Source organism: Camelina sativa, chromosome 10, assembly GCF_030686135.1.
Source record: "Camelina sativa cultivar CO46 ecotype springtype chromosome 10, ASM3068613v1".
Lineage (NCBI taxonomy): Eukaryota > Viridiplantae > Streptophyta > Magnoliopsida > Brassicales > Brassicaceae > Camelina > Camelina sativa.
In genome coordinates, this window is record NC_141889.1 from 2,593,875 (window position 1) to 2,617,738 (window position 23,864).

General features: G+C 36.1%; 3 protein-coding genes, 1 long non-coding RNA gene and 1 pseudogene across 5 annotated transcripts; 1 reads left to right on the forward strand and 4 right to left on the reverse strand.

Annotated features, from left to right (window-relative positions):
• Nucleotides 1-5,673: 5,673 nt before the first annotated feature.
• LOC104716704 (uncharacterized) lies at nt 5,674-6,278 on the forward strand. The gene is made up of 2 exons (XR_756134.2): nt 5,674-5,921; nt 6,015-6,278. It is a non-coding gene; the product is annotated as an uncharacterized LOC104716704 (long non-coding RNA).
• A 7-nt stretch (nt 6,279-6,285) lies between these two features.
• LOC104716702 (B3 domain-containing protein At4g34400-like) lies at nt 6,286-9,081 on the reverse strand. The gene is made up of 7 exons (XM_087470569.1): nt 8,790-9,081; nt 7,646-8,018; nt 7,414-7,557; nt 7,091-7,306; nt 6,976-6,999; nt 6,804-6,895; nt 6,286-6,707 (listed from the first exon to the last, which is right to left on the reverse strand). The coding sequence occupies exons 1-7, from the start codon at nt 8,865-8,867 to the stop codon at nt 6,456-6,458; spliced, it is 1,179 nt and encodes a 392-aa protein (XP_087326695.1). The 5' UTR covers nt 8,868-9,081; the 3' UTR covers nt 6,286-6,455.
• Nucleotides 9,082-9,241: 160 nt separating this feature from the next.
• On the reverse strand, nt 9,242-12,801 carry LOC104716701 (extra-large guanine nucleotide-binding protein 2). The gene is given in 12 exon segments (XM_087470571.1): nt 9,242-9,994; nt 10,081-10,244; nt 10,335-10,573; nt 10,652-10,808; nt 10,889-11,047; nt 11,131-11,235; nt 11,321-11,461; nt 11,560-11,967; nt 11,970-12,299; nt 12,301-12,491; nt 12,494-12,582; nt 12,584-12,801. Coding segments are annotated over 12 exon segments (2,652 nt in total). The 5' UTR covers nt 12,658-12,801; the 3' UTR covers nt 9,242-9,399.
• Nucleotides 12,802-16,851: 4,050 nt separating this feature from the next.
• Nucleotides 16,852-18,984, reverse strand: LOC104716705 (protein JINGUBANG pseudogene; annotated as a pseudogene). The gene has a single exon (XR_015569209.1). The product of XR_015569209.1 is annotated as a protein JINGUBANG pseudogene (transcript).
• Nucleotides 18,985-20,548: 1,564 nt separating this feature from the next.
• LOC104716706 (putative E3 ubiquitin-protein ligase ARI1) lies at nt 20,549-23,716 on the reverse strand. The gene is made up of 6 exons (XM_010434121.2): nt 23,177-23,716; nt 22,742-22,774; nt 22,380-22,653; nt 21,820-22,300; nt 21,001-21,716; nt 20,549-20,905 (listed from the first exon to the last, which is right to left on the reverse strand). The coding sequence occupies exons 1-6, from the start codon at nt 23,303-23,305 to the stop codon at nt 20,745-20,747; spliced, it is 1,794 nt and encodes a 597-aa protein (XP_010432423.1). The 5' UTR covers nt 23,306-23,716; the 3' UTR covers nt 20,549-20,744.
• Nucleotides 23,717-23,864: the final 148 nt, after the last annotated feature.

Below are 23,864 nucleotides of genomic sequence, written 5' to 3' on the forward strand. Positions count from 1 at the left end.
TTTGAGCAATGATGGCCTTCATAGTCATGAATAGAGAGATTAATTTGTCTTTCTACTTGATGACTAGATCCATCGTTTCGAAACTCAAAAGTATATATCTTTTACCTTTCTATACTCAATCAGAAAATCAATTTTGAGAGTTATGCCAATAGACATGTGTAACATTACAATAACATTTTGATTCGAACAACCTATGGTAAATCATTCTGTCCTATGATTAAATTGCACAGTGGTCAGAAACTTTTTTTTTAAGGATTATAATTAGATGATAAAAAAATAATGATTTCACAAATTTCACAAAATGGTGATCACTCGTCAAAGTCGCACTCTTCAATTCGTGTTGCTTCATTTATAAATTATGCAAACGTTCAAAAATTGTTGTTAATTAACAACCCAAAACTTATTTAAACACTATTCAATAATGAGTATTGTATAAAGGATTACGGTCACTACTAGTTAAACTATACATATGATTTTTTCAACAGTCTTTTTGACACATAGAATAGGAAAAAACATATAGCAAAATAACTCTGTTAATCTGTATTATTATATAAAAAAGATGTACACATGAAATCCAACATTTAAAAGAGAGAATCAATGAGAAATTCACCTAATACAAGACAGAATTAATTTTCTTGGGATATTATTGATTTCTATAATTTGGAAAAAAAGTTATAAAAAAAAAAGTTAGGAAAGAAATGGAGTAAAGGAGAAAATGAGGTATAACTTAAGTCAAAGGTTAGACAAATGAAAAGAGAATAGAAGGTTTGACCGTTTCTAATATGATCTCACGTGATCTAGAAGAAGTTGAAGTGTATGTCTGATCATGGATATGCTTAACTGGCTTCTGAATTCACTTAAAACTGTGTTGACACTCTTATGGATATGCTTAGCTGGCTTCTGAATTCACTTAAAATTGTGTTGACACTTCTCCACGCTGACCCACCACGTCTTTGCTTTGAAGACTCTCTTCACGTGCCATACATAAGTCTTTGACTTTGTCCGTATCCGAGAATTATCAAACGGGACAGATATCTGACTCTACTTGATATCATAAAGACAAAAACTAATATATCCACTAGGGCACTACACTACCGTCTTTCTCTTTTTTTTTTTTCTTTTTTTTTTGAACAATTTTTTCTTTATTTATAAATATGTTTCTTGAAGAAACAAATTTAGATATCTCTAAATCTTCGTTTTAAAATCTATTGAAAATATATACTAGTTAACAAAAAAAACTGTAGGGTACTTGCTTCAAAGCGTATAATACATTTGTGTCTTTTACTGGAGATAGTATTCCTATTGTAGAAAATATGGGGTTTTTTTTCTAAATGAAAACAAATGAAAATTGCAAAGTACAAAAGAATATTTTTACAGTTTCTGAAATATTTATAGAATAAAATAAAAAAACTAAACTACAAAAGAATCTTACTAATAAACTAGGTATAGGACCCGTGCGTTGCACGGGAGTATCCCAATTAAAATTTAATTTTCTATAATTTAATTATGGTCGATTTACTTATCTGTAGATTCGAAAGAGTGAACTGGTGGAAATGATGAATTGATGATGATAGGAATATCATATATATAGGGGTAGTAAGTCTAATGAGGGTTTATGTTTTAATTTTTTAAAAGATTTACTTCCGTCCAAGTAAATTGTTTCGATTGAAGTAGAAAATCTTTTTTTCTAGTGAATTTAGCAGTTACTTAGTAATCAAATATTTTTTTTCTGTTTAATTGATACTGATAATCTCCGAAGTATCATAGAAAAAATAATCCAAAAATAGCGAAAGTTTTTGGAATAAAAAAACATAATATATTGTATATATTTATAATAAATAATAATTATTATTTTTTTCTAAAATTTTATCCAAATATTTATATATTCGTTATTTACAAAATCATCAAAATAAATATATTTCCGTTTTATACTATTTTTGTATGCATTTCATTCTCATATAAGATTAGAGTTTGAATTTTAAGTGTTAGAGAATATTTAGTTGTAGTTTGTAGAACTAAACATATTAATCCGTAGTAGGTTTAAAGTTAAAACATATTTATAAGAAGGAGAAAAAAACATATGTTTTACGAAAATGTAATTATTATATATGGACTTTATGTAATTGGTATTAGGATAATATATATAGTTTTTGATACAAGGCTATAATGTGTATGTGATGAATGAAGAGGTGTGCTTTAAATTAATTTAATTCGAATAAGATACACATGATAATGAAATATTAAAATATTTTTTAAATACATATTTTTTTTATTGATAATGAAATCCTTTACTCTAAAAGAGTATTAGTTTTGTAGTCTTCACGGCTTAGTTTAATTCTCTTTCTGGAATTTGGTGAACTGTCTCCACGTGTAAATACTGAAACAAAATCTTTATCGAGTCCAGTTGGTTATTTGGTTTGGTACGTGTAGCATAACAGCTTCCTCCTGTTCAAATTTAAGATAGATTTTATTAGTGAGGAGTTGTATGTGTAAAGAAATGACACTGTACTTGTGTAACCTTAAAAAATATCTTATCGAAACCAATGATGAGAAATAAAAGATGTAAAGCTTAGCAAGAAGTCATGTGAAAATTATTGAATGTAAAGAAGAATCCCTAATATATAGGTGAGGGGATATGTTGTGCGGCTTGTGGCTCTTCGGGTAGGGGTTTTTTTAATCGGATTTTTTTTTTTAAATAAATGCAATAGCACATAATCGTAAATAATTAGATGTTTTGAGAGTTAAATGATTAGATGTGTTCTGAGTTCTGTAATGTTGACATATCAGTTTTTTCTTCAAAATAGTTCCCTTTTAATATATAAGGGATATTTTAGAAAATTAAAAACACGTATATATTTCCCTAAAGTTAAAAGGATCACAATTGTTTTCTTTGTTTAGATCAACCATGCTTATATAAATCGTTGACAAAAGTCAACAAATTATATACAAGTTCAAAAACAAAGAGTCAACAAATTAAGTTATCCTTTTTATATAAAAAGTGTGTTTATGAATGTTCTATTTTATTTTACAAAGCACAAACTTTGACTTAAAATTACTTTTTTTTTTGTCGCCGACTTAAAATGACATTTTTTACAGTTAATAAAATAAATCTTTATAAAGCAATGTATTTATTATATGTATCAATGTATGTATGTGAGTAAGGGCGGCAGGCTACGATTCAAGTTTTTTTTTTTTAAATGGAACAAAGAAGTTAAAAAGCTCACCATAGGCGGCAGAGAGAGAGAGAGAGGCACAAGCACGTTGAGCACGTGCTGTAACGCAAGAACACGTTTTAGTGCTGACCAAAAAACGTTTTTATTCGCAATCTCGCCCGCGTCATAACTTTTTCACTTTATCTTTTCTGTTTTCCATTAACCAGTCAGATTCTTTGTATTAGTACTAATCACTGATTTTTTTTAATTAATAACAGTCAATCAACAACTCTTTATGCTTATTTTTAGTGTTTCTATTTCATTGTTTATGAACCACAGTATAATTCTTCAACTCTAACTTTGCTAATTAAAAAATATCTCAACAACTAAAACCGTCCAACTTTCAGATTAGGTGTTTTTGTCGTGTCGATCGATCGACTAAATTTTATTATTTTAGCTGGGTGGATAATTATCTGAAAATGGTATCGTCAATTTGCATAAGGATTATAGTAAAGCGTTTAATGTATCAATCTTTTATTTATTAATTATTTATTATTTATTTTTGGGTAACAATGCCAATTGTTAAGTAATGTATGTATCAATTTTACGATAGATTCAATCAAAGATTTGATGATTGTGTTTAAGATCGACTGTGCTTAGTATTATCATAGTTGTAAAAGTAAAAGACGAATGAATTCTTCTCATTGAAAAAATACGATTGAGAATAGCTTCATGGACAGCTAGAATGCTCTCTTTTGCTGGTTTTTGAATTTGGAGAAAGTTACTTAAAAACAGGGACTTGGCAAAGCAGTTTTCTAAGATGGAAGTTCATAATGGTGAATCAACTTCTTTCTGGTATAATAACTGGTGCTCTATGGGCTGTTCGCACGATAAACTGGGTGACTGGGGATTCGTCGATATGGGAATCTCAAAAATAAGTACTCTGGCTGAAGTAATGGCTTTGCCGAGAAGAAGAAGACATCGGTTTCCCTCCCTTACCGCAGTGGAGGCGGAAATACAGAAACAACAACTATCTCGATCCCAGGGCGAAGATATACTTATGTGGAAAGGGAAAAATGATTGTTACGGAACAACTTCTCAACTAAGGAGACATGGAATCATATCCACGTTGCTCGGCCACAAATGACCAATCACAAAGCGATTTGGTCTCACACGCTACTCCTAAGTATGCCTTCCTTACCTGGTTGGTCGTTTAGAACAGAGTGGCGACCGGCGAAAGAATGTAGTTGTGGAATCCGCATGCTAATACGAGTTGCATCTTCTGCAGTCACCCGCTGGAGACGAGGGAACATCTCTTCTTTCAGTGTTCATATTCGCAGTTGGTGTGGGAAGGTTTAACCAAAAAGCTTTTAAGGGAAAAGCACACAAATCATTTCAACGATGTTTTTGCTCTTCTTGCTGGTAATGCTCTCGACAAAATGCACAAAATTATTCTGGGATATGCTCTTCAAACCACCATCTATTCACTCTGGAGAGAAAGAAACAGGAGACGATACGGTGAACCCCTCTCGACGACGGAACAACTGATCAAGCTAATAGACAAGATTATACGCAACCGACTAAGTACAATTAACGGAAGCAAGGACACTATCTTTCAAGTCTGGTTTGCAACCAGATTTTATTGAATGAGATTTTAAAACGTGTTCTAAAGTTTTTTTCAACACAAACTTTGTAAAACGTTTATTTTTCTTTTGAATATAATTTAACATTAATTAAAAATATATATATATGCTATACAAAAAACAAGTATATCCCAAAAAGTCTCAACGTAGCCTAGGCATAACAAAAAGACACATGCTCTCTTGATATATTCTCTTATAGATACGAACTCTTATTTATTAGAGCTTACATACTGGTTGAAATTATCTTCAATTAATTAGCTTTTTAAAAGTCGTCCAGTGTTTCAACTACTTATTGGTTTTTAAACTAGCTTCTAGTCCATGTTTCAACTCTCTAATCAGGTTTTCAACAATCACACACACACAGCAAATGAGTTATTCAGATTGCTTTAAATTCAAATTCAGGGTGGTAGTTTGGATTTGAAAGCGTTGGGTGACTTTCATTAAATTGTCCTCATGTTATATAGCATTATTCCATCAATACAAAGTACAAACCACACACATATATATATATACTCACTAACTGAATAGAATTTGCCATATATATATATATATATACAACAAAAAAATTTATTAAAGCGTGCTCTATGAAGATGATACTGACAAGTGACAACTGACAATTTTGGAATGATGCATACATGGTTATCTTTAGTTGAAAATAGTGAAATACTATGAACTAATGTATTGATTGAATTAAAGAGGTTTTCAAGAAATGTCAAGAAAGGACCCACAAAGCTGCAAGTATAAAAGGAAAAAGAAAAAACATTGTATGGCCAAAAGTTGTCAAAATCATTAAAGATAATATAATTTAGTTAACGTCGACATTGTAATACTACTAAACGATAATATAAATTATGATCCAAATCTGAGTGTTTAAATTTAGCTAATCAACTTTAGGTTCGTTCGTAATATTTATTTACTATGATAGCGGAAGTTACTAGTCTCGGACTCGAAACAGAGTAGCTGGCTCTGTTTATCTCAAAATTAAGTCACAAAAGCTTTCAAGATTAATTCTTATCCTCTCTCAATTTTTTATTCGTTGTTTCTTCTCACTTCTGGTGAATCAAATTTCCAACCAATAAAATCAACAAGGGAGATCTCACGAGGATGATGAAGAAGGAACATGAAGGTACATAACTTTATTTAGTTTCACTCAAACAAGTCTTATACTCATATTTAGTGAGTGGTTCCTCTGTTTCTTTATCTTTACTCTTTGTGACAGAGGATTTTGTGGAAACCATCAAGATCCGACCTGTATATCCATGGATGATCTCATCTTTTCTTCTTACTCCATCTGAAACACTCAAGACTAATATCTATTGTTTTAAGACTTAAAAAACTGATTTCAGTAGTTTTTGCTTATTCTATCAATTTCTCATGTAATTTATATCAGTTATAGCGGTTTTAATGTTCTGAAAACATAAGTAAATAAGATTAGATCTTGTAAATTTTAATGTAAATTTGAATTGGTACAACATATCTCAAAGACTAGATCTTGTAATTTTAAAAATAAGATTCATACTAGAACAAGAGAAACAGTTAATTAGACAATAATGAAACTCATAAGTTTAGTTGAGGATGATGTTTGCTTGACCACAACAAGATGAAATCATAAATGAGAAACACAATCTCTCTCTCTCTCTACTCATACTAATGGCGGCGTCTACAGATTTTCCCCGCGGATGACATGGAGTTTGATCGCGTAAACGAAAGAACCCCTGCGCAAGAGCTCACACAAAACGCGGTCCTCTTTCGTCAACCCGTTCCTCTTGCATATGCTCATCCATCTTTTGATACACACACGTTGATCCTTCCATTTTGCTGTTTTCGCTCTAAGTTTCCCGAATCTGTCAATGTAGTCAACATAGTCTCCAAACCTCAAGCAATAGTCTTTCACCATTTGTGCATGAACCAACTGTTTTTAAAGGCACACAAATCAAACAAATACGTTAGTTAGGTTAAAACTAGTAGTATCTTATGAGGGCCAGTTATATAAAATTGCAGATCTTACCAGCTCGTACAACCTATTCTTCACGTTCGTCTCAAAGTATATGTTCTTTGGATCATCAAGATATGTCTCAGGGTTTTTGATCTTGGGCTCAACTGTAAAAATCTCAAGAGACAAAAGTTCTATAAATTAATTACCTGATAAAGTAATGGAACTAAGAAAATATTTTGTTTACCTTTCTTCCTCTTCTTTGCCGCCTCTGTTCCACATAATAAGAGACAAAACAATGTTTCATTAATATAAGCATCTCACAGACAATCAAACTGATGAAAGTTATAAATGTATTTTACCTTTCCTCTTCAGATTTGGCACCTTTGCTTTGACGCAAGTGGTGCTGGCGGTTGTGTCTTCTTCCTCTGGAGCATAAGAACTGTCCTCACTGTTGGATTTGTCTTCAACATCTAATTTACCAAACGCTTCAACATAATCACTGTCACTGTCACCGTCACCGTCTTCCTCAGAAGACTCCTCCTCCACAGGCACAGCTTCCTGATCTTTCTTCTTTCCTGGAAACATCACAGCAAACGAAACAGACTTATCTACAGAAAGCCAATTACATAAAACAACTCAAGTGATGAAAAGAGCTAACAATGGGTGGTGGTTAAAACCTAACCTTTGTTCTTGCGTGTGGGGGTTGTCTTGCCTATCTTGAACTCAGAGCCACTGTCAGATTCTGTTTCAGTATCTTCGCTGCTTTCAGAATAAACACTATCCTCGTCTTCATCAAAATCCTCCACAACTACCACTTTTGACTTTCCTGAAAAAACATCTCAAAGAGTCGTCAAAACAGAAGATTCACATGAAACAATATAAGTGATGAAGAAAAGCTAACAATGTGTTCAAACCTTTGTCTCTGCCTTCCGGGATTGGATTCTCCATCTCAAGTTTAGAACGAGTGTCTGTGTCTTCACTGCTCAGAGAACAAACACTGTCTCCTTCGTCCTCTTCCACTTCAAAGACTTCGCTACTCTCTTTACATCCATCGCTGCTGCGGTAGATACTGACCTCGAATATGTGGTTACCATTATACACGAAGGTCAAAAAGTCTCCGTCGTTAAGAGTGTTATCCTCGACGAATTTGGGCCATCCTTGTGTAAAATGCACTTCATCTCCCCTGATCTTGGTCGCTACGTTCCAAGAGCGTCCACCAGGTCCTTGGAGTATCACCTTTTTGGGCAAAAGACGTGGAAGCTGATCGTAGTAGGGGATTGGGATCACCTGCTCATTGCAAAAAGCCAACACTCAAGAAATACTCATAGAAAGAGAGACTCTAAAGGCAAGTCAGACGGTGAAATCCAAATTCAAAGTCAGGTTGTAACTTCTGACCATAGCAGAGGGTTCTCAGTTCTCACACACACAAACAAGATTTGATTTCAATCTTTTTAAAACAAAATCAAAAGCGTAGGGACAGTTAAAACTTAAAAAGAGTCAACTTTCAAGAACCAGACAAAATCAAAGCACACAGTCTCAAGAAGTCAATCCAAACCCTATAAGAAGCTTCTCAGTATAAAATTTACAACTTTCAGCATCGAGAGAGAAATTAATATAAGCAGACAAGCTTCTGAAAGCAGAACACATGTATAGAATCTATTCATCAACAGGAAAAAAACAGAATCTGAGCAAAACTACCTCTACTTTGATAGAATCCAGTCAAAATATTCAAACATGTACAGATTTAAGTTTATAAAATAGGCTGACTCATACAGAAAAGTTATAATCTTTACACATTAGCTAGTGAGAAAACAGAGGAAACCAAAGGGGTAAGAAGAAACAGAGCAAAACCCTAGAAACGGCAGAGCAACATCTATACTAACAGGAGCCTAAATGCAGATAAAACCCACAGAAAAAAAAACTTAAACTACAGTGTTGTTTCATCACACGACCAAGGGCACCATCAGACATAGTTGTAAGAAACCAACAAGAGTAAGAATCGTTTGCTCATGTATAAAAGAAACCTGGGAAACAAAAAAACAAGAGAGAATATCTTACCATGGAATCTGAGCTGAAATGGGAGACGAAAGCTTTAAAGAACCGTGGGGGAAACTGGAACTCAGTAGCGGTAGCCATTGAAGAGGAGGAGATGTTGGATCTGTGCTTCAAAAGAGAGAGAAATACTAAGAAGAGAGAGAGAGAGAAAGAGAGAGTGAAGACTAGTAAATAGAAAAAGTAAGATAAAATTGTAAGAGAGAGTACTACGTTGAACGTTGAAGATGAGTCAAATCAACGTTTAAGTTTTTTGCAGAGAAAGAAGGTACAATGCTCAGTCCCTCGTATTCTGCGTGACATTTTCAAAATATTTCTTTTCTCCTTTTAAACGATTCTATCTCCCAAAGTTTAAACCACGAATCTTAATGCTACTCCGGTCCGGTTCATCCTCACAAACCGTATAAGTAGATTTCTATAAAACCGGCTTCTTGTGAAGATAAAAAAAAAAGGTGGTGTAATTCACTTCACTTTATTTCTCTTTTTTTTTTTTTGGTTTTACCTGAGAAATCAACACATGAATGTATCTTGGCACTACATACAATACACACACAAAAACATGCACACAAACTATGTAAAAGAAAGAAAGAAAGAAAGAATTTTAGGGAAAAAAATATCAAGAGGACGAGCTGGCCTCGATGCTAGTAGTAGACATCTCTTGGAACATGGAAGTTTCTTCAACATGCCACTTGAGAATCTCTCTCGCATATCTCAGTGCATTGTCGACACTATCACTCTCCAAGCTCACTTGGGAAACAAACAGCTTTGGCCTAAAGCTCCTTCCACGCATCGAATACGGTTCCAAGAGTGAGTCATACAGTCTCTTGAACTCATAACCAATGTAATGGAAAGCACGCTGTGCCATTGGAGGGTTGTGCCTGCTCGTCTGGTTCTGGCTTATCAACGGGTTGAAGTCTTCGAACCACTCACAGGTTCTTAGAGGAACCTCCTCGATTTTTTCTTCTAGGAGATCAAATTTGGTTAGAACCAAAAGGAACCTTTTCTTAGACAGGGTCGGGTGAGTCACCATGCTCTCAAAAAGCTGTTTGTTTGCAATCATCTTGTTCACAACATTCCCGTCACCGTCTTCTATGTATTCTCCATAATCTGTTAGTGAGACACAGAATATTACCAAGTCAGCGTCTTCAAACATGTCCAGCAATTTCCAGTTTTCACCAAGGCTTCTCGGACTTAACCGGATGAGTTGGTACCTGAAGAGAGAGCAAAAGAGAGAAATTAAGTCCAACGATTTTTCATTTAGTCTGAATACAGCACAAGGAAAAAGAATAGAACTAACTTCATGTCTGGATCGTGTTGATAATCGCTCTCAAGATTCTCTTCCTGAGAAGTTGATGGGAATGAGAAGTCCACACAAGGAAGTCCTTCCATGGAGGATAGTCCTTCCGCTTGCAATATGTCCATATCAGAAGGATCGTATTCTGATCTCGAGATCTCAAGAATCTGAGAAGAAACAAATTTAGGTCAGTGTTCTTTCTTTTTTTCCCTTAAACAAAAGTGACCTAATTAGACAAGCAAGCACTTGATGTACACTCACTCGTTCAGAAAATAAACGGCGTTTCTGGGAAGTGTATCGCGAAGCCTTTTGTAGGTGGCTTGAATAGCCGGTACTCTCCAGAGATCTGCAACGGTTTGTGCATTCTCGCGGCTTGATGGTGGAAATATCTTCAGGTTTCCGTCTTCCTTTTCTTTTAGAAGCCAATCTGAAAAATGTTTTAGTCTCGGGTTGATCGAGCTAACTGTTTTAGGACTTGTCTCATCTCCCATATTGCCTACATCACACAAGAACTCAATCAGTGTTCCACAACAATCAATTGTTAACTGATGTTTGCTCGGTCAATAAAAATCACCTGTTTGATCTGAAGGCTGGTCACTACTCATCTCTTTTTCAAACCTTTCATGTGCCTCAAGAACCATTGCCAGATAGGTATAGAGATTTGTTTGGATTATGAATTTGACTCTTTCACGGTCGTCTACAGAGAATGGGATGTCATAGAGAGACCTTGCCTGAAACAGAAGAAGTCAATCCAGATTCCCTACTAGATGTGAAATATTCAAGTGGGTTGACATTAAGATGAATAGCTCACTTGTTTATATATTGTAGTGGCGCCACATTTCTCATTACCAATCAGAAGAAGCTTGTTAAGCATTTTCTGCTCATACATGGGCATATCACATGGTTCTACTGCAGATGAAGCCGGAGGAACTGGCAGAGAGAACAGAGCACAAGCCAGTCTTGCTCTTTTCTGTAAAAATGATATTAGTAGTTGTCTTTAGTTTTATGTTCAAACGCTGTGAAAGAGAAAACCTTGTGATAAGGAAATCATACCTTATTCCAGATGTTCCCAATGGAACGTTTTTGACCTTCTTCCTGGTACGTACCATCTGAATCGACCCAAAAATGAGGGTTTCCTTCACATTGAACATTCACCATCTACATCAAAGCAAAGAAGCCCTTAATTCAGAAGACGACACTAACACGACACTAACAAAAGCAAGGGTGAAAACAGCGAAAGAACCTTGAGCATCATGAGTTCTGACTTGGTTATTTCCCGGCCATTAATACAAATTCCAGTGTCGCCATGGCTTGCGTTCTTCTTGATGTTACTACCTCCGATGTTCTTGTTAGGACTTATAATCTGACAAGGTTTCTCTCCTACCTGATTAAATAAACACATAGAGGCTCTGATTTAGTTGAGCACTCAAAAATAAAATCCCAAGATTAGATAGGCAGGCACACATAAATTAGTAATTCTACCTTTCCCCAGTAGCCAGAAACCTTATCATACCAATAGTCTCCCGGTTTTAGCTTCTTGGGTGGATGTGGACATGACTTCAACGTGAAAAGCTCATCTTCACTTAAAGGCTTGTCATTGACAGTGATAAGCCGCGAAGGCAACTGATTCGCCTTGCAGGAGGTCTCAGCATGCATGACATCTCGAAGTTCAGAATCCGTGAGAAGACGCTTGAGCATTCTTGAACACTTTCCGAGACTTTTTCTCTTCGACTCATCGATCCTAATACCAATGCAAGTTTGACACTTCCTTCCTTCAGGCATTGCACCCATGGCTCTGCGCACACAGTTATAACAGTATTTGGCATCGCAGACGATACAGACTTCCTTCTCAGTAAACCGGTTGCCTAGCGCGCATCGGTAACAAGATCCCTCTTTTTACCTTTCCTTTCAGCTTTAGGCGTTGCAGCTATACTTTGTCCATCAGAAAGGTAAGAGCTTTCACCACATTCACTTCTCTGAAATGGTTCAACGAATCTCACATGATTTGCACGTTCTCCATCGGCCTCCTCTCCAATGGAACAATCTGATCCCACATCCGAAGCTCTTCCATCATCTAATGTATCCTCCCCTCTCACTGATGCAGACAATGGTGACGATGGTGATAACGGTAAATCAACTGAATCTTTCGCTACTTCTGATACATCCAATCCCTTTGGTGATGATGAAGATGATGACGAGCCAGAAACAACATCACTCCCCAATCAAAACCACACTAGAAGCACCTGGAGAATCAACAAAACCATTCTTCTTCTTCTTCTCAGTTACAGGTTGAGAAGGTTTCTTGGTAACCCTATTAGTAGTCCTAACGAGAGGTTGAGCCACTGGGTAAGAGATACCACTCGACAAGGAAGAAAACGAAACAGGTTGAGCCGTGGGGATCTCATCAACTTCAACGGAAGAGCTCGTGGCAAATTAGCAATAAGAGGGCCTTTATACTCAGAGGCGAATGAATAATCAATTCTATAATTACTACTAGTTTCATCAATCATCTTCACTTTCCTGATTATTACCCCTTTTAGGACTCGTTGATGTTAAAGGCAATAACTTTCTTAAAACCATCTTCTTTTTACCGATTCGAGCAAACACACACACAAAAACACAAAAAAGCCCTAATTCCTAAAATTGCCTGATTTAGAAACTACTTATTACAGCAATTACGAGGATAAGATAAAAGACCCCCCTAAGCCCCCATTACTGGCTTAAATAATTAAAATCACAAACCGCGTGAGACAAGAACACATCTCCTGAAAATATAGAACAATTTGATCACATAAAGCTAGCTCCTTTTAGCTTAAAGAACGAGACTTTACTCGAATTTTGGTCAGAGATTTTTTAAGAAAAGTGACGATGGAGAAAGAAAAATCAGCAAACAATTTTTTTCTGGGGGGAAAAAAAAAGGAATTTGCAGAAGAAGAAGTAAACAAAAAGAGAAAGAGTGATTGGTTGGATCGTCTTCTTCTTCTCTCTCCCACACTTGGTAAAAGACGAAGACTTGACAATACGAAAGAGAGACTTTCTCCTTTGTTTTTTCTTTTCTCTGTAAACCAAAAAGGAGAAAAGAAAAGAGTTATTTTCCGGGAAAATTCTTGCCGTCAACGCGGGTTGGGGAAGTTGAAAAACGATGCGTTTGTGGAGAGGCGTGGAGAGAGTCAAAGAACGAGGGCACTTTCGTAAATATCTGTTCATTCCTGCAATAATGTTGCAATAACCGGAATTACACGGTTAATAGAAGACCGGTGGTGTTTGTTGATTCGTTTTGTAACTTTTTTGTAATTTGATTTTAATTTACATGATGCGCCGGTTTGAGGAAATGTTTTCGGTTTAGTGATTAGTTACGAAATTATTATAGATCCCAGCCTCACAATTGTATATAGTTACATTAAAACATTCCAAATTATTCATTTGATAAATTGTAGTATATGTTATAGTAAAAAAAATCACGTCTTCGGTAAAGTGGTTCAATAACTCATTTAGTTTTATTAGATAAATATACAATTCTGAAGTCTACAATTTGACTTTTTAAACCATAAAGATAAATTTTATGTGATTAAAATAGTATACTGAGAATAAAATGTGGTGTATATATGCGTTTAACTGTTAATTTTAAAAACATGCTAATTGGTTATTAGATTGTTGGCAAGACATTTTGTATCTAGAACACCACTTTCCTACTATGAAAAGATAATTGAGGCAATTTTTTTTTTTTTTTTTTTTTTTTTTGTAAAACAATTGAGGCAATTAGACTACGATAGTTTTGCGTGACAAGATGTTCATATGTCTCCAAATTGATAATCGTTCCATTAATGACAAATATGGCCGGGTTTAGTACGTTACAATCATTATCAAGACAGAATAGAAAATAAAACAAACATGTTTGATTCGGTCTTTGTTTTTTGTTTTTTACAAAATTAATTAGGGCAAAAAAATTGATAATAAAACTTTGGTTTTAAACAAGAACGAAGGAGGAAAAAACTCACTACGTGAAAACCATCAACCCGACTTAATTTTTTTTATTCTCTAGCTCTCACCAGTTAGTGGCACAAACCTCTCTGTTGACTTGGTCATAAGATTGAAATAAGTCCTTTTTGACTCTTTCCCGGCGTGAAGACGGGTCCTCGTGACTGGGAGAATGATTAATCACACTATATGCTCCTTAATTAGTTAATGCCAACTTTTTTTTTTGTTTTCCATGTTCCGTAAACTCCACGGGCCACTCCCTTCATGTGGAGAGGAAGAGCTATTCAACCCGAGAGATCCTGCTGGCTAGTCCATCTTCCTGCACGTGGCAATCCTCTCCGACACCCCCCACCACACTTTCACCATCTTGTCCAAACTTGCGCGTTAAAAATATTCTGTTTTTGATAATTGGTTTTGCGTTAAAAGTATAAAAGTGAAAAGTACAGATATGACATTTGGGTCATATAGTTCTTGAAAGTAGAGAACAATCAAATGATACGCGCGGATAAACATTGTATGAGAGCAGGTATAAGAACGTAACGAAGGAGAGAGCTAGTGATGAATGTCACTAGTCTCTAATGTTTGGGACCTCGACCTCCACAATCTACAAACCGTCCACATTTCTTATGGGTAGGTTTGACGCTTAATTTGCATTGTAAGCAGATGCTACAAACAAACAAATAAAAAAAAAAGAAAGAAAAAAAGAATGATATATTCGGGACTTTCTGCATATGGAGAACAGGCCTCTAGGGCCCATTAGTATAAAGACAGAGTCTGAAAGTCACAAAAACCCTATCTAGTTCTTCTATATATAATATGCCTTTGCTCTTCATGACAAGCTTAATCCTATTTTTAAGATTTGACTTTTTCTTAGCCATTCACGACTTTGACATGGATTATCAACTATTTCTTCACTATTCAGCGATGATTTACAATAAGTATGTGATAGCCATGGATAACGAACAATCCTAGTTACATATATTTAAAATCACACCTACAAAAACAAATTCATAATCTCCAATTTTATATATGGCGAAAGCATGATATACACAACTAGAGATCATAACAATCTCGTCATTATTTTAGCAAAATAAAATAATCTCGTCATTATTACAGTAGCGTAGTAATACGAATTAATAAATATAAACGCTTACTTATATAGCTAGTAGTTATTGTAATTTAGAGTACATAACAAAATTTTGCATTGATAGTGTACTTATTATAATTAAGCCTTCGTGATGTCGCTGAAAACTCATTTTAAACAAAATATTTACTGCATAAGTTTTATTAAATTATTTAATAATGAATTCAAAAAATATGATTTTTGGTAACATCCCTGATATATTACTTGATAAACACTCCTAAAAATTAACTTATTCACATCAATTAAGTAGAACAAAAATTACAATTAAAATTGAGGGAAACCCCAATCCAGATAGAACTCAGCAATCCAGATATAACTCAGCAAGATGATGCGAAACAAGTTAGCTAAGGTAAACAAGATTTGATTATCATATATTTTTCATCCGGATTCTCCTTAATTTCCTGTTCCATGATTTGTGATTACGTACCTTTGTATCATCGAAAGCTGCAGCATTCTGGCAGATGGACTCGCGATTTCACCACCTCGATATTCCTCTTCCACGACCACCTCGACCTCGATCTTTAAACGTGTATGGGACCGGCAGCCAGCTTCTCGTCTTTGCTTAACTTTTTTCGGTGGATATGTTGGTGGCTACGTTAAAAGTATGTTTTTTCTGTTTTGAAATCAGGGTTTGATATTTTCTTTGGAAACAAGTTTCAGATCGTTGACTAAACCATTAATTCATCATCAATTTCTCCTTGGAGACTTTCTAGAGAGAAGAGCTCTGCGAGAGAAAGTGAATAGAATGATGGACGAGCATGCCAAGTATTTAGAGGCAGTGTGGGAAAGATGTTACCGTGTAAGTAATGTTGTGCAAGATTGCTGCTATCAATGGTGTTGAACGTGTTGTTTTGCATTTAGATAGGTTGTGGAATGGTACATTGCATGACACAATTTTAGATGGTTGCATCAAATATCTAGTTCCCTCTCTAACGGGCCCTGTGATTAGCTCTTCAAATTAAGTCTAATAAGAGCACGAGTAGTTTCTTCTAGGTCCCTGCAGTGATTTAGGTTCTTTTGGGACATGACATTGCCTTTTATTTCTTTTTTCAAGCTTACAACTATAATTGTTTCATCTTTTCTTTCTCAACCGGTTCCTTCTTTTATCAGCTACCGCTTGTCGATCCTAAACTTTATCCATCCTTGAACATCCCCGCCGCCAGCAAGACGAACTCAGAAAATTAAACCATGATCTTCCCCGCATATATGATCTATAACTACTTTGTTTTCGTGTCTTGTTTATCTATGTTGAGGATATATAAACATGTTCAATACTAGTTTCAACTTCAATCTTCTCTATTATTTTGGGTATTGTCGAATTCCTCATTTTCTTATCTTTAAAACATGTGTTGTGTTATCTCTCTCTCTACATTTGAATAAAGTTTCAATGAGCTATTGTATTTTCAGTTTAAAAGCATTATCTATCTTGTTTGAGATTGCTTGCATGGTATCACAGAACCTAGTCATTCTATGGCTATGGCGAATCGTTTAATGGCAATCTATACCGTTCCTACTCTAAACATCTCCAACTGCGTACCTAGAGTTTTAAGACTAGTAATGGATCATACTATTGAGTTTTGTGGCTTGGTCTAATAATTCTAATGAAGAGGAAAACACTCCAAATTATAAAAAGTTGCAACCACGACATAGAATAGAAAATAAAACGAACATGTTTGATTCGGTCTTTCTTTTATTTTTATTTTTACAAAAAATTAGAGAAAACAAATAATTATTGTACACTCTCGTTTTAAACATTTTCTCTTTCAAAGAAAAAAAAAAAAGCAAAAACTCAGTACGTGAAAACCATCAACCCGACTTTTTTGATTCTCTCACCATCTAAACGAGGCACAAACATCTCCGTTGACTTGGTCGTAAAATAGAAATCAATTCTTTTGACTCTTTCCCGGCGTGAGGACGGGTCCTCATGACTGAGTAACGACGGGATAGCTTCGAAATATAATCACACTATGCTCCTTCCACTCGTTTTTATTTTTGTTTTTCCATGTCTCGTGAACTCCACGCGCCACTCTCTTCATGCGGAGAGGAAGAGCTCTTCCGTCCGGAAGATGCTGCTGGCTCGTCCATCTCCCTCCACGTGGCCATCCTCTCCGATACTCGCCATACTTTCACCGACTTGTCCAAACTTCCGCTGTATATAATAAACTTCCGGTCTCCCTCGCCCGTTGCAGAGGCTTTTGCCCCCTTGCGGCAAGCTCGTTCCTCCTCCACGGCTAGACACTTTACCGGTCCCATGTGTCCGGTCAAAACAGAGAGACACTGATGGGACTTGTCCGACGGGTCTCGTCTCCACACGCATATGTTCTTGTCGGCGGAACCACTCAACAGCAAGTTCCCCGCTATAGCGAGACATAGCACTGCGGATTTGTGGCCTTTGAGTATTCCACCGGTGAATACCCGCTTTGAACGTTCCCAGTAGTTCACTAGGCCGTCCGAGGAACCGCAATATACGATGGAAGATTTTGATTTTACAGCCAACGCCGTGACTGCGTTTTCTTGCTTGAGCAAAACTTGAGCTAGCACATGTTTTGTTCCTTTGCCTTGCATCTCACGTTTCCACACTTTAACAGTGCCATCTGCGGATCCCGTGAACACCAATTCATCGAAACCGGACATTACAGAGTTTATCGCATCATCGTGTGCATGTATTGATTCCAAACATTTCGAATCCGCGATCCTCCACACTTTGATCGTCGTGTCCCAAGAACTCGAATACAACAATCCAAGATCCACGTCCAGGCTAAGACTAGACACGGCGTCGTTATGCTTCGTCTTCACGGAGTTTCTGTTGCGGCGTACCTCCATGTAATGCTTAGGGTTTACGGAGCTCTTGACCATTGATTTAAATGTCGGCAATGTGCCAACCCGCTTGTGTTTTCCCGGTTTCCTCTTTGAAACCTTCCAAATCCGGATCTTCCCATCTTGATGGCCGGTAAAGATCCTATCTCCAAATATCACAATGGCCTTAATGAGCCCACTACTGGATTTGAACCCGGCGTGTTCCTTCAAATTCTTCCAAACCCTAATGTTCTTCGAGTCCGACCCCGTGTAGAGAAGGTCACCAGAAGCGGCTAGCGAGTATATATGCCCTTCTTTTCTTACAATGGATCCAATGAGACCGTTGGTTTCGAGGACATTGTCTTCATTGAAATCCGCACCCCAAGGGGGCGACACGCGGGCCCATGGTGACATTACACAAGGAGAACCTTCACCGCTTGTCGGACCGCTGCTCATTGTCGAGGCCGAGACGCTGCTAAATCTCTGGTGACTTGCGTTGCTGTTGCCACTGACGAGATCGTCGGGAGGGAATATTCCGTCGTGGTCAGCTTTCAAGAGATCACCAAATTTAGGCCTCGGTTTGGGACCATCGCGAAGGTCGTGGCTATTGAGATTGTTGTTATATGGATCATTTTGGAGATCAACGACCATGGTACCACCCGTTTCGTTCCTCATCTCTTTATCAAAAAAGTCAAATGCTTGATTTTAAAATAAAGATTATAGAATAATGGATAGAATTAATATCTTTTTACTTCTTTTTTTTTGTCTAGGGGGATTTTTTTTTTAAGGTTGTGATAGCTATGAATAAGAAAGTTGAAGGATAATATGTGTTTGTAGATTTTGGCTGGCAGGGAAAGGCAGAGATTATGATGGAGATTTAAACGGGAAAAATGGAGGGTCTAGAGCAAATTCTGACTTTTTTAGAAGTTTTTTTTTTTGTTTTGTCAACGACTCTTGGAGAATTGTTTATGGGTGTTATGTTAGTGGGTTACGATAAATGATCTTATAAATGCACTCTTATATACAAGACTACAAATATCTAAAAAGATTGACCATTTGTTATCTGTGATGGGGGTGCTTCACACGTGGTTATTGCTTGTTACCAGATGAAGCTTCTATGATTTTTCGTAAGAGTATATAAATGCTAAGTAAGCTTATGAGTAGTATTCTATTGCCAAGAAAATGAGAGAATATGTGTTACTACTATTTTTGCTATATTTTCAACCACACTAATACCATTTCTAATTTTATTAAAAGGTTATATATATATATATATCTATTATACTCTTGAATATATGATTTGCAAAATTTTAAGCACTCTGTTACATTGAAATATTGAATTATGACATTCTTTGTTAAATGCATCTAAGGTTCTAGATACATTGGAATATTAGGCACGCAACCGAAAGGTACTTAGACCAAATCTCCTCCTCCATAGCTCATTTCACATAGCTTTACTGCCTAAAAATATCTTTGATTTTGGTTTTGTTTTGATTGGTTAAAGATAAATAAAAATATATGTACCATACTGTCGAGCATTTTGTTGTCCTTGTCCCACAAGGCCACAACACTTGATATATCCAGACAAATATTCTTTTAGTAACGGATTTTAATTAAACATATACTCATATTAAAAGGACTATACACCACTTGAAAAGATTAGGCAAATTATTTAGGCATGATTCCACTACTTGTTAATTGTTAACCATGAAAATGGCTTTTTACATAGCAAATCGTTCTTTTGTTCTTGCTACTTGTTGCGAATTAATTCAATAATTTGTTTGTCTACTATTCTGATATATTTAGTAGAGTCGTGAAAAAACAAATGTTTGCGATGATTGTGTAATCAAGATTACATGCCACATTTTTTAATAACCATAAAATAGACTACATGCCATTTTATAACAAAAGAAAGTACACTTATTGTGTAAGAAAAACTTTGTTTTTACTTTTTTTTTTTTTTTTTTTATCAAGCATTAAGCCCTTACCTTAGTAGGTAAATAAACAAGTGATCCTGATATTAATTCATCTTCTGACCAACTTTTTAAATCCTCCTGGTACTATGTATGTATATAGAAGAAAAAAAGAACAGAAAATAGCAAGTTTTGTTTTTATTTTAAAGAAGTATTGGAAAATGGAAATAAAAGAACAGGAAAAAGCTGGAAGACTGGAAGTAGCTTTTTCTGACAGCTGGAAGTAGCATCTGATGGGTACTGTACGAATGAACACAGATTCTGAATGTTTGATATTCTTTGGCCACTCCAAGACAAAACATAAAAGGAAGCTCCTCTCTTCTTTTGCATCATACTTTTAAAAGCCTAGGAAGGAACTAAATTTAAAAAGCGAACACATAATTCAGTTTCTTCACTTCTGTATTAACCGAAATAAACTACAAATTATGGTGTTACTTCTAATAAATTACTTGGGGGATCGAATCGTAAAATGAGATAATTTATTATATTAGTAGCGGAAATAATTTATTAAATTAGTACCTAATAAAAACATAAAATAACTCATTTGACCTCGAAAGACATTGAGAAGCACCAGAGTTGGTAGGCTGAATCAAAAGATCTATGAATTAGATGTCTAGAACTATAGAAGCAACAATAAGTTATAGTTGTTACAAAAAAACCAAAAAACTATAAGGAAGATAAATTAACCAGTCAGTCACGCATCTTGAACGAGAGATATAGCCAAACACCTTTTGCTATGTCATATCATTTGGACAAAAGCAAGTGAGGATTAGAGTTCAGTTTTGGTCGATGAAATCAGCTGGCAAGTTCAAATCCAATAGAGTGACTTTGTTGTTTATGAAACTTCCTTCTTTTTTGGGACGTTTCTGTGAAGATGAGCAAATAGTGTCTTCCGAGCTCCTCGATCCTGAAGCTTGCTCGGGCCTCGTTGTCACTCCTGTATAAAGAATATTAGTTCATTAGGATTTTAATCACTGGTTCATTCATTACTAGAATGTTACAATCACAATTAACCGAGAGTTCAATAATTACCGCTTGTACCACCACCACTATTCGAAGGTTGCAATTTGTCAGCACCGCTGGAATTCCATGAAGCATAAAACTCAGCTGCTTGTTCTATTCCCTTCGATCTGTAAGGCGCAATGTTGTGGATGCCAAGTTGGAGAGAACCAAGTAAGTCATTCTCAATGCACTCGTACATTTTCTTGCACAGGGTATCGACCGCGACAGACAAATTGATGATTTGAATCCGTATCTCCATGACTTTGTCATCACTAAATTCATCAAAGGGCTCCTCAAGGAACTGGGAAAGTTTCTCCACGTTACCCTCAAGTTGTTGCTGCTGATCCTCGAACAAATTCTTCTTTATCTCTCTCACCTCAGGGGTCATCTCATCATTGAATAGCTCCTCACCAAACATGTAATATGCAAAAGCATACGAATACGAAAGGACCCGTCTTGATCTGAACAACCGGTCAAGTCCATTGGTGACCCAGCTGAAGTCTTTAAGCTTCAGCTCCCTCTTTTCTGATTTCGTCACTTTCTCAAGGATGGTATCCCTAAGTTTATCTTCTAGCTTTGATGAATCTGTATGTGCTTTGTATCGGTGATGGTAATGCGTATACCTGTCTAAATCTCTCTTCGCTCTTTCCATCTGTTTCTCTTTGTCATCTTGGTACCGACCACAACTGTGACCAGCGATAGTCCTATAAGTGTGATCACTTCCAGTAGCTCCACCACATAGCCAACTGTCCATAATGAGACACTTCACCATATGACATTTGCTGTCTCAAAGCATAGAAAAAAAAATGCATAACAGGAAAAGAAAGCAATGGAGAAACACGGTCTTACCAAAAACACTGCCCACATATACATCTGACGAGATTGCATCCACCATTCTTTTCCACAGGTTTGTAGCATTTGGGACACAGCTTTGTGTGGACGGTTATCCAATTAATCGTCTCAGACTCATCTCGACACTTCTTTCTCCATAGCTCCCACATCAAACAAGAGCAAGGGGAGTGGGCTTGACACAGACAACTGAAACAGAACTGAAGACCACAGGAGCATTCAACTTCACACAACTTGTCATCCTCAGCTCGTATTGCATTCCCACAATGGGGAGTGCTCGGACACCACTTGACCATCTTGTTGTCTTCAATGTATGACTCAAGAAGGAAACGATCAAACTTCTTAGCTAGATCTGGACGCCTTTTACTGACTAGATTCCTGACAATATCCTCATCACAGATAGCATTACATTGGTGAGCCATGCATCTAATCCTTTTGCTCTGACCTTCATTTATCTGAACAGTGAAATGTTCCGTCCAACCTAAAGCAACCAAGAACAGTGTTAAATCAAATGTCGACCTTTGGGAAACCCACAAATGTATATAGAAAAAGGGACTCACAATTATTGCAATAGCAATGGCCACAGTCCATTCTGGTCATCTGATCACGAGGTAGATCCTCAATGCAGACATCACAGCTCATAAGAGGAAAAGAAGCGTTGTCAAATTGAGAGTCGAAGAGAGTAACACCAGCACTAGAAAACAAGCTGTCTTTGCCTTTCTCAACAAACACAGCAAACAACTTCTCAACATCCCACTGGTAATGAATAAGAAGAGTACGCGCATGGTGCTCCTTTATCGATAACAAATCCATCACCCTTAGCAAATCTTCTCTCTGCATATCAGAGAAAAAACCAACAACAACTCAACAAATCCTAAAAACGAGAAAATAAAAATCATCTCTGGTCATAATATATTATTACCTGTGCTGCTAGAAGCGATTCTTGCGTGATGACCTGCAAATTGGTTGATAAATGTTACCAAACTAGTTTGACTCTATAGTTCCCAAATCCGAAAGAGAGAAACAAAACCCTAATTTTCAAATCCTCCAATTAATAATTACAGTGTGTTCATAATCCTAGACACTCTGTGAACAAATTGAGAAATTCAGATAAACAATGATACCGGAACCAGATTCTCAATCCACAATTTTGCAATGAAATCATCGAAAATTCAATTTTTTTTTTTTTCAAAAATTCAAAAATATTCACGAAACACAAAAAATTCAATCAGGAAGAAGAGAATCAACAATTAAAAAACCAAATCAAGCAAGCAATCACGGAATTGAGAACATTCATACACGAATGAATGAAGGAAGTAGAGTGGTTGGCTTGTAAGAGGAGGAGGAGGAGGAGAACCTGAGTGTTAGATTTTTTGGAAGAGAGAGGCTGAAGCAAATCAGACTCTTCATTATCAATCCCATTCAAAGACTCTTGATCGGATGAGTAATAGCAATCTTCTTCCTCGGCGCTATAATAATCATCCATATCTTCCTTCCTGATCAAACCGATTTTTTGGGAACACGCGACAACGGAATAATCGTTGATCAGAGATCGAGATGATCGAAGAAAGGGAGAGAGAGTGAGGAGGACGGAGAATTATAAAAAAAAAAAGGGAGAAGAGGAGAAGAGGGAAGGGGGGGAATATTCCGGCGAGATCACAGAGAAGTTCCGGTAAAAGAGTAGAGAGAGAGGCGATAGAGGAGGAAGACGAATCGCTCAAAGATTCCTATCTCTCTCTCTCACTTCTTTATGCAAAAGCAAAACACTTAAGCTTTTCCACGACGTCGTTTCGGTCTTTAATATTTTGCCATAATTGTGAAAGTTTTTATTTTTTTTGTAATGAACACGCAAATTTAATGATTTCTTTTCTTTTCTTTTTTTTTTTTGGACTTTTGACTATTATTTAATTTCTCTTTTTTTTTCCCACTGTATTCACCAATTAGAGTTGGTTTTGGATTTTATCTTTTTTTTTTTTTTAAGTTATGGGAAATTATTGGGATTATACTATTATTAGTCAAAGTAATAAGTACTTTTAATCTGTTGG